This window comes from Bos indicus x Bos taurus, chromosome X, assembly GCF_003369695.1.
Source record: "Bos indicus x Bos taurus breed Angus x Brahman F1 hybrid chromosome X, Bos_hybrid_MaternalHap_v2.0, whole genome shotgun sequence".
Lineage (NCBI taxonomy): Eukaryota > Metazoa > Chordata > Mammalia > Artiodactyla > Bovidae > Bos > Bos indicus x Bos taurus.
The window spans coordinates 109,022,313-109,033,019 of NC_040105.1; the positions used below are offsets into that span (position 1 = coordinate 109,022,313).

The following is a 10,707-nucleotide window of genomic DNA, read 5'->3' on the forward strand; positions in this document are numbered from 1 at the left end:
CAGCCCTGCCCTGAAAGATCTTGGCGGTCTAGAAAAAGATTCACACTCGTGAGTCCCCAGGCCAGCTAGTGTCTGCTGAGCCCTCTATCTCTGGGTGTCTCTGTGGACATCCTCTCTTGGAACCTGGCCAGCAGGCCGTGAGGAGGCCAGGAAACGTGGAAGGGCTGCCGGTGGGTGCTGGCTGATGGCTGACCACTGAGACTCAGCTTCCGCCTTCAGGTGAGTGAGTGGGCCTGACATGCAGCCTTACCTTGAAGTCACTCAGTCATACCAGACTCTTTGCGACCCATGGACTGTAGCCTACCAGGATCCTCCATCCAGGGCATTTTCCAGGCAAGGGTACTGGAGTGGGTGGCCATTTCCTTCTCCAGGAGATCTTCCCGACCCAGGAATCGAATCCCGGTCTCCCGCATTGCGGGCAGACACTTTACTCTGAGCCACCAGGGAAGCCCCAAGATAACAAGAGAATCAACTCTCCCTTATGGGCCATCTTTGAGGATAGAGGTGAGTTGCTATTTATGGGCCATCGCAGGAATCTGGGGGGGGGGGCGGGGGGCGGGCAGAATTACTCCTGGGATGATGCCTGCCCACAGACACAGGCCACCCGGATGCCCCCCAGCACCAGAGGCCCCCGCAGAAATGCCACGGCATGGTGACTGAGCACTTTGAGGCCAGCGTTGGCTCTTACCACCAACCCTTTCTGCTGACACAAGCACTTAAGCAGACCTCCTCTGGGCTCTGTTCCTGAAAGTCTTCTCCGTGACCCCGACTCCGTCCACGCAGAAGTTTCCCCCGACCTTTCATTAGCTCTCCGGGCCAGGGGCAGCGGCCTCTGCCGATTCCCGCCTAGAGGCGCCGCGGGTCCCAAGCCATGGCGCCCAGAAGTCCCGCACGAGCCCCGGGGGTCAGGGCCCCCATCCCGAGGGCAGGAGGGCGGGCGGCGAGGCCTAGAGTCGGGGACCGGCCCTCATCGCACGCCGTTGGGGGGACCTCGGGAGCCGCTCACCTCGGGCCGGTTGTGCTTCTGCAGCAAGTGCTCCAGGTAGAGATCGGAGAGCGCCGTGCGCATGCCGCCCCCGCCCTCGCCTTCGCTCGCCTTCAGCGTCATCTTGCGGGAGAGCCGGGCCGCAGGGGACGCGGGGGCCGCGGGGCCACGGGACCGGGCACAAGCTGGAGCGCGAGGGCCCCAGAGCCTGCGGCGCGCGGAGGCGGCGAAGGCTGCTGGGACTCGGCGCGCCTGGGCCGTCACCACCCCGCAGGAGGCGCGCTGGGCGCGCGGGGGTGGAGCCCCGCCCACGCCCCGCCCCTGAACACGCCCCCGCCTGGTGCCCGCCCCCGAGGCCCCCAGGGGCCCGGCTCTGCGCACCTGGGCGCCCGGAATCTCCGACGATTAAAGCCACGAAAACAAACAAACAAACAAAAAAAAAAAATGGAAGGCTTAGTGGCAGCAAGGAGACCAACATTCCAGAGCGGGATTCCTTAGCACCCTCACACCTTCGTGGCGTTCACCCCAGCAGCGAAGGCACGAAATACTTGCTGAACAAAACAAACATTTCCTGTGCTTACCAGAGTTCAGGGCTGTGCGCCATCTGTACACACATTTGCCTGATAAACACCTGGCTCCTTGACCCGAAGAGAATAACCTCACAGTATTACAAGCAGTACATTACTCTGCGTAATCTTGTTCCGATCTTCCAGGACCTCTTGGCCAAGAAGAGAAAAACCCAAGGCAAGAGTTTGCAGCCAAATCACTCAGTTTTCTCTGCTGAGAGACTGAGCTCATGTGATTGATTGATGGCTCCCTTCTCCAAGATTACCCTCAAGGAACTATAGAAGTCTGAGACACACACAGAGGGAGAGAGAGACACACACACACACACACACACACACACACACACACAGGGAGAGAGACACAGAGACACACACACAGAGGAAAGGGAACTATTGAAATTAAGACAGTGGGATACCATGCACAGATAGATTAATTGAGCAATGAGATAGATTAGAAAATGCAGAGATGCACACTGGCTGGTGTGTAATTGTGGTATCTGATGCAAGTGTCATGTTAGGTGAGTAAAGAGAAACTTTTTATTAAACTACAGTTAGGAAATGTTTGGAGAAGGCAATGGCACCCCACTCCAGTACTCTTGCCTGGCAAATCCCATGGATGGAGGAGCCTGGTAGGCTGCAGTCCATGGGGTCGCTAGGAGTCAGACACTGAGCGACTTCACTTTCACTTTTCACTTTCATGCATTGAAGAAGGAAATGGCCAGCCACTCCAGTGTTCTTGCCTGGAGAATCCCAGGGACGGGGGAGCCTGGTGGGCTTCAGTCTATGGGGTCGCACAGAGTCAGACACGACTGGAGGGACTTAGCAGCAGCAGCAGCAGGAAATGTTTATTTATATTGAAAGAGAGGAACCTGGAACCCTTCTGCATGCCATATGCAGAAATAAATGTATTCCAGATGGACTGAGGACTTCTCTGTCAAAAACACAACTTCAAAGCTTTTGACTAAAAACATCAGCAAAGAATTTTTAGACTTTGGGATACAGAAAGATTTCTTAAACAATGCAGACAAATCATCGACTGTAAAAAATATTGATCAGCTTGACTTTAACATTAAGAGATTTCACTCATCAAAAGGCAAACTAAAAAAGCAAAAAAGACCAGATGTGACTTGCGGAAAATATTTTCAATACAACTGATGAAAAATTCCTATTATGAATATATAAAGGTCTACAAATTAATAAGAAAAACACAAACAACTCAGCAGATCAATGGGTTAAAAAAAAAAAAAACATGAGTAAGCATTTCACAGATGGAGAAACACACATGAACAATAAACATATGAACAGATGTTCAACCTCATTAGTGATCAAACCACAAGGAAATACCACTGTGCCTCCATTAAATTGTCACAAATTTAAAAGTCTAACAATATCAAGTGTTAGAGGAGATAAGAACCCATGTGAGTTCTTGAGCATTGCTGCTGAGAGTCTACATTTGGCAGTACTATTTAGGAGAACAGCTTTGTGTTTCTTCAAATTGAACATGTATCTCCCCTCTGAGCCAGCAACCCCACTCCTAGATGTATATATTGATGCAATTCCAACAAAAGTCTCAACAGATAGGTTTTGTGAAACTGGAAAATCTCATTTTAAAATGTGTGGACTTGTAAAAAACAATGTGGAGGGACTTGGCTTCCAGATAGCGCAACCTATAACAAAGTTATGTAACTAGGAGAGTGTAGGACAGGTGCAGAAAGAGACAAATAGACCAATGGAACAGAAAAGAGATAAGAAATGGTGACATGACAAGAGGTGTCGCAGACCAGTAGGGAAAGGACACACTTGCACTTAGGGGAACTGGGCATACTGGGAATCAAAACAGAAACCAAGACTGGTCACAGGTGAAGGCACACAGGCTATCGAAACTATGGCAGCCAGAGAACTTCAGAGGCAGGGAGTCCTCAAGCAAAATGTAGTTGAAGTTTTTCCTGAGGCCAAGCTCAGAGTGGAAAAGTACTGGGAAGGCAAATGGGCTGACTCTGAGGAGGGCTGGTCATACAGCTGGTCTTTTCAACATGTGCTCGCCTGTTTCTGGTCAGCTAGTTCCAGTTCAGTGTGCTCAGCGCTCAGAATGAGGCCTTGTTCCCGAGAATTTATTGCTTCTTGGAATTTATTGCAGCTATCTGCTTTTCTAAATTCCTAGAACTGCTTTGAGGCACAGAAATTTAGTTCAGAGTTCACGACTGGAAAAACATCGTTTCTCACAATTTTCTTTAAAAACTAAAATTAGACTTGATCTCACCTCAAAGAAAACTTTATCCCAAGGAGCTGAAGGATGTAAAGGTGAAAGGCAAAACTGTAAAACTTTTAGAAGACAACATGGGAGACGTCCTTTATGACTTTTGGGTGGAAAGGGGTCCTTAAACAGATGCAAGGAAAATTATCGCCAAATCACAAAAACCACCACAATATTGTAAAGTCACTAGCCTCCAATTAAAATAAAAAAATTATCGCCAAGTCAGACAACATTAAAATCAAAATACAACTCTCAGAATGAGGGACAGTATGTTCCACATTTCTGGCCTACAACATATTAGTATACTGAGTATACAAAGAAGTCCTACTGATCAGTAAGGAATAAATGAAGCTAAAATTAGAAAAATGGGCACAATTCATTAACAGGCATTTCATAGGAGAGAGATAAATGTCCTATCAACACAAGAAAAGATCTTCAATGTCATCAGTTGTCAGGGAAATGCCAAGTAAGAAAACAATAAGATACTATTTTCTATCCACCAGATTGGAAAAAAAAAAAAAATGAAGACTATGATGTTATACGGAGAAGGCAATGGCACCCCACTCCAGTACTCTTGCCTGGAAAATCCCATGGACGGAGGAGCCTGGTGGGCTGCAGTACATGGGGTTGCTAAGAGTCGGACACGACTGGGCGACTTCACTTTCACTTTTCACTTTCATGCATTGGAGAAGGAAATGGCAACCCACTCCAATGTTCTTGCCTGGAGAATCCCAGGGATGGGGGAGCCTGGTAGGCTACCGTCTATGGGGTCACACAGAGTCGGACACGACTGAAGTGACTTAGCATAGCATAGCATAGCATGATGTTATATCTTCTCAAGGGTGTGGGGTTATGGGGGCACTTGGCCTTTGACTCAGAAAGGCAATCACAGATGACACTCTTCAGAGAGACTTGCACGTGTACCCTACTAGACATGTGCAGTAATACTTCTGGAGGCTTTATTCAGAATAGAAAAGACAGAAACAACACACATGTCTGTCCACCGTCAATGGGCTAAATGAGTAGAGGTCTTTTCATACAGTTGGGTTACAAAGGGGTCACTGCAGCTCCAGGCATCCACGTGGCAGAAGCTCAAAACCAAAAAGAAGAAAAGCACAGAAGAGAGTGCACGCCTGTGGTTTCATTTTCAGAAAACTTAAAAACAGGCAAGGCTCTGGCATGAGGAGACTGGATGAGGATTACGGGGGTTGGGAGGGGGGGCAGTGAAGAAGGGCTGCTGATCCTAAAGGGGAGAAGGACGGTGAATGTGTCCGCTTTGTGTAGTCTCCAAACTGTACACCTCGACTTGTGCTCTTTGCTGTAGGTAGGTTATATTGCAAAAGAGAAGCTTGAAAAGTCTGGGGCAGCAAGTTTAGGGAGACTTCAGGAATTTGTAAAATCCCAGCAAAATTAAATAGTGGATTGCCTAACATAACTGGCATGGACTGCAGCCTACCAGGCTTCTCTGTCCATGGGATTTGTCAGGCAAGAGTACTGGAGTGGGTTGCCATTGCCTTCTCCAAACTGGCAAAAACATAAAGCAAATCAAGGACACAACAGAATATTCAAGAGAACAGGAGGGGGAGGTCTGTGAGCCTTGCACAAGTGCTGCATGGTAGTATGCCTGCAGCCTCTGACCCAGCCATTCCCTGTTCAGCAATTTGCCTTAAGGAACAACGTGAGCAAGATAAAAAGGACTGTGAAGGTGTGTGTAAGGAGGCAGCTTAGATTTCCCTCCCCAGCTCCCATGTGCTGCTTAGTGGGGGAAAATGTAAGTTCACGTCCTGGCTGATTGAAAGCTCAACACAACCTGGTCAGTTCAACTTCCTCTTCAAGTCTGATCAAAGGATGGTCTCCTCCCACTGAGTGGAGTCTGAGACGGAGAGTGTGTGTTGGGATCTCACCCCTGTATCAGTCAGAACATCCTTTTGATACATGAGGCAGGGTGCTCAGGGCTGGTACACTGGGATAACCCTGAGGGATGGGATGGGGAGGGAGGTGGGAGGGAGGGTCAGGATGGGGAACACATGTACACCCATGGCTGATTCATGTCAAGGTAGGGCAAAAACCACCACAATATTGTAAAGTAATTAGCCTACAATTAAAATTTAAAAAAAAGAAAACAAGTGTACAACTCACTAGTTTTTAATAAATTAACAGATTTGTGTCAGCTTTCCAGTTTTTATATACCTATGCTGTTTAAGTTGCATGTAATTTAAATAATTCTTAAGTGTCTATTTACCTCAAGAATAAATTATAAGTATATATATATATAAAAAAAAGAACACCTGTTCGGTATTTCTCTTTGCATTTTTTGAGGCAGTAAATTCCTAACCTCCTGTGGTTTGCCCAGACACCAGCCCCTGGCTTGCTCAGGCCCAAAGTCCAGGAGGCATTCTCTAAGCTTCAGTTCTTTCCCACTCCTCATCCAATTACTGTTCAAATCCTGATGGCTCTCACTTCTCCCTCCGTCCAGATTTTGACACTGACTGCAACTCTTCCAATCCCTACCTTGGTGCCAACAAGGCTATGTCTCGCCTGGATTTTGGGAAACCTTCTGGCTGGTCTCCCTGCTTTGGACCCTATCAACATGGCGACTGAGATGACCCTTTAAAAACACCCATCAAATGACTTTCCCCACATTCCATGGGCTCCAAGGAGAACCCAGATCTTTTCTGAGGCCCACCAGGTCTTAACTCTGCCCCAGGCAGACTCTCACCCTAGCCCCCTGGAGCTGCTGTGTCTTCCACTCTAGCCAAGCTCGCTGTCTGCCTTGTTACTTGGTCAGAACAGGAGGTGTGCCATAGTGTTCACGGAGTGAGTGATTTCCAACTCGGAACAGCAACTTCAGTGCAGTTCAGTACAGTCGCCCAGTTGTGTCCGACTCTGCGATCCCATGTACTGCAGCACACCAGGCCTCCCTGTCCATCACCAACTCCCAGAGTTTACCCAAACCCCTGTCCATTGAGTTGGTGATGCCATTCAACCATCTCATCTTCTGTTGTCCCCTTCTCCTCCCGCCTTCAACCTTTTCCAGCATCAGGGTCTTTTCCAATGAGTCAGTTCTTTGCATCGGGTGCTTTCCACAGCCAAGTGGAAAGCAAATGAATAATGTATAAAACTATCACCTGCATTACATGTATAATAGTGAACAAGTAGGAACACCCTAGGGCTTCCCTGGTGGCTCAGCTGGTAAAGAATCTGCCTGCAGTGTGAGAGACCTGGGTTCGATCCCTGGGTTAGGAAGATCCCCCGGAGAAGGGAAAGGCTACCCACTCCAGTATTCTGGCCTGGAGAATTCCATGGACTGTATAGGGCATGGGGTAAGTTATTATGGAGTGGTGATTAAATGACTTCAGTTGAATCCACTGCAAGAAATACTATGTGGCACTTACTGACACAGAAAGATAGCCACCACGTGTCATAGAGTGAAGGAAAAATTAGGCTACAAAATATGATAGGTTGGTGAAAGAAAGGATCTCAGTGAGCGACTTTCTGTGATTGTGTATACATCAGCATTCACTCCATTAAAAAAGCCCATGTTTACATTTGTTTCAGAAATGCCTGTTCTACTCTTTTGTGCAGATCCATGTTAGCCTGTGAAAGGCTCTTAGAAGTGCTAGAGCAAAGAAATAACGTTTACATTTATTTAATTCAGCATCTCTCCAGCCTAATTGGCCACACAGTCCTATTGTCTCATAACATTTATTAAAATGAAGCTATTGCTTTGAGAACAGATTTTGGGAAACTGTTAGTATAAGAATAGAAAAAAGTTTGAAAGAAGATACACCAAGATGTAAAGAATGTTTGTTTCTGGGTGCTAGAATTATGGGTATTTTCTCTTCTTTCTATATTTTATGATTTTTTTTTTTTTGCGATAAGTATGTATTATTTGGGGCTTCTCAGATGGCTCAGTGGGAAAGAATTTGCCTTCCAGTGCAGGAGACAAGGAGAAGGCAATGGCACCCCACTCCGGTACTCTTGCCTGGAAAATCCCATGGACGGAGGAACCTGGTAGGCTGCGGTACATGGGGTCCCTAGGAGTTGGACACGACTGAGCGACTTTCCTTTCACTTTTCACTTTCATGCATTGGAGAAGGAAATGGCAACCCACTCCAGTGTTCTTGCCTGGAGAATCCCAGGGATGGGGGAGCCTGGTGGGCTGCCGTCTATGGGGTCGCACAGAGTCAGACACGACTGGAGGGACTTAGCAGCAGCAGCAGCAGCAGGAAACAAAGGTTCGGTCCCTGGATTGGGAAGATCCCCTGGAGGAGGAAATGGCAACCCAGTTCAGTATTCTTGTCTGGAAAATCCCACAGACAGAGGAGCCTGATGGGCTACAGTCCATGTGGTCACAGAGAGTCGGACACAACTGAGCATGAGCAAGATGTATGATTTTATAATTAAAACAGTAATGAGTCTCTTATCATTTTGTTTCAATTGCATGTTTTAAAGGAGAAAATAAAGGCAAAGATCGTTTAAGATGTAAGATGATTTAATTTTACCTGGTAGATACTTCCTTATTGTACACAAATATCACACTCTCCACTCTCTTGGAATCCAGCAAGCTAAGCATTACAGTTGTCCACTGAATCTTCTCATACTTCATTGGACTGGTTCACCTATTAGAACACTGGGAAAGGAAGAGACAATGATGACTGCTGAAGGGAATTTAAATTCCAACACACTGTCTTGGTCTGCAGAGTTACTTTGTCATTATATCACCTTTTCCAAGATAGGATTTTGGACTGCTTTTTGTGTTAGTATGAACCAAGTGATTTCATATCGTGAAAAGGCTTTCATGACTTGAGAAAGTAAGAGTGTGGGATTGGATGTAGAGGTAGAGTAGAAGTAAGTTCAGATAGTTTTTCTTGTTTTGAAGTTTCTTTTTAAAAACTTCCTAATTAAACAATTTGTTTTGTTGTGGAAAGATTGAAAAGGGCAGACAAAAATAAACCTGAAACTAAGTAACAACAACAATCGTGATTATTAAAATCACCTATTCACTATCTGAAGGAGATAACCAATGTCCAAATCTTTGGTTAGATCCTTCAAGGATTTTTCTTTCCCTGGAAGTAATTTTTTCACAATAAATTGGGTGGAATTGTATATCCTCCATTACAATAGGTTTTTTTTTTCACTCAACAGTATTTCATGACTCTGATTCCATGTGATTAGTATGAATGTTCACAGCTTTCTTTAACCAGCCAAGAATCATTTCAGTTGGTTCTATTCCTTTGCTAGTGAAAACCATACTAAAAATTCCTTATACAAGTATTTCTGCATCTCATGATTGCCGCCAGAGAGGTGAGAATTCTCCAGGCTTCAGTGGGGATTTGCTTAGCTACCCAGTGGCTATCCTAAGCCTTCATTGTAGCCACCACTAATGCTTATAGAGGGTGAATAAAGGGGCACAGAGAAACTGTTTGCAGTCCTTACTGCGAAATGTAATCATAGAAAATCAAGTATTAGTGCCAGTCCACAGTGGGCTCAGTCCCAAGTGCCCATCTTTCTGTGTGATTTGAGACTCAAGCTTTCCTTTGTTTCCACCACATGTGACAAAATTATGCCTTGAAGTATTTGTTTCTGTTGTATTATTTTGGTCCTTTTTCTACCAGAAAATTCATGGATATGTCTCCTGCATCTATCATTTTTTTATCTAATATTACTTTCACTGAAATCTTTGTTTATTTGATAGAGCCAGCTTTGGGGGTTCTGCTTTCCCTATCTCCTTTTATATTTTGTCATCCATGTCTTTTTTTTTTCCCCCTCTTAACGTCCTTGCTTGTTCCCAGCAAAGGTTTATTGGTTTTTCTCCCCAGGCTGAGCCATTTACTTCAAAGAAGGAAGTCTTTCTCTTGGCATGTTGCCTAACTATCTTCACAGAAATCCTTCAGATGTTTCTGAGGCAGCTGGCCTGCCGGCTGGAGTTGGAGCCACAAGGACTTAAAAGATACAGAATTGCGTGCATCTTGGTTTGACTCCCGGCTCTTGCAGTTGCGACATGCAATCTTCCTCTGGGCTTGGCAAGGAGGGACAGGATTGGTGAATACAGAGCCTGTACTTCCTGGGGTGGCCTAAATCCCGCAGCTGCCACTCAAGGTGTACTGATAAAGGGAAGACCACTCCGAAGGGGCCGCTCAAGGCCTTGCTGTGCTTGCAAGGCAGTTCAGCTTCTCCCTTCCCCGCTGCCCTGCACGGGCGTGGATCCCTGATAAGGGATCCTGATAAGATGCTGCACACTCCCACTGCCCAGCCTGTTTCCAGAGTGTTTGTTGGTCTCAAGTCCTGGTGTGGCTCCTCTCGGGAAAAAGAACTTTGAACTGAAATCAACCCATGTGCCCCTGATCACCACCTCTGCCATCTTCCATACAGTGAAGGAACAGGAAGTGGACAACTGCCATCAACCCTCCCTTTGGAAAAGAGGAAGACTGGGAGGCATGTAACAGTCCCTGCTCTGTAGTCATTCTGGAATCCTGCTGGTCAGACACTCAGCACGCAAACTCTTCCATCAAATTGAGCTCCCTGGCCCACCAGGGCCCATCCTCTGGGAGGCTCCTCTGGTCTACTGTTCCCTGTGGCTGCATCTGAAGTGTCAGGGAGAAAGCCTCCTAGGGGCCTTCAGAGCCCCTGTCCTTCTCAGGTCCAAATACTGCTTTACAGCTCAAACAACAAATAAGCTCACTGAGTTCTGTGTGGCTCCAATCAGTCTAGTGTGCTGAGAACCATATCCAACTTTGCTTCCCAGACATGGTTCTCCATCCATGGGCGTTTTGAGGTTGTCAGGAACCACACCCTTCACCTGATCTTTGACCACAGCCACTTGATTAGATTCTTCAGTTTGAAAACAGCCCTCCCCTACACAAAGCCTTTTCAATCCAAGTTTCTCTACGTGGGCTCTG

General features: G+C 46.6%; 1 protein-coding gene across 1 annotated transcript in view; it reads right to left on the reverse strand.

The window, feature by feature from the left end:
* Window positions 1-1,273, reverse strand: part of MPP1 (membrane palmitoylated protein 1) — a 32,834-nt gene extending 31,561 nt beyond the window's left edge. Inside the window, exon 1 of the mRNA XM_027533049.1 lies at window positions 1,007-1,273. Coding sequence (XP_027388850.1) covers window positions 1,007-1,108 — 102 coding nt within the window. The 5' untranslated portion in view covers window positions 1,109-1,273. The remainder of the gene's footprint in view (window positions 1-1,006) is intronic.
* Between the last annotated feature and the right edge of the window lie 9,434 nt (window positions 1,274-10,707).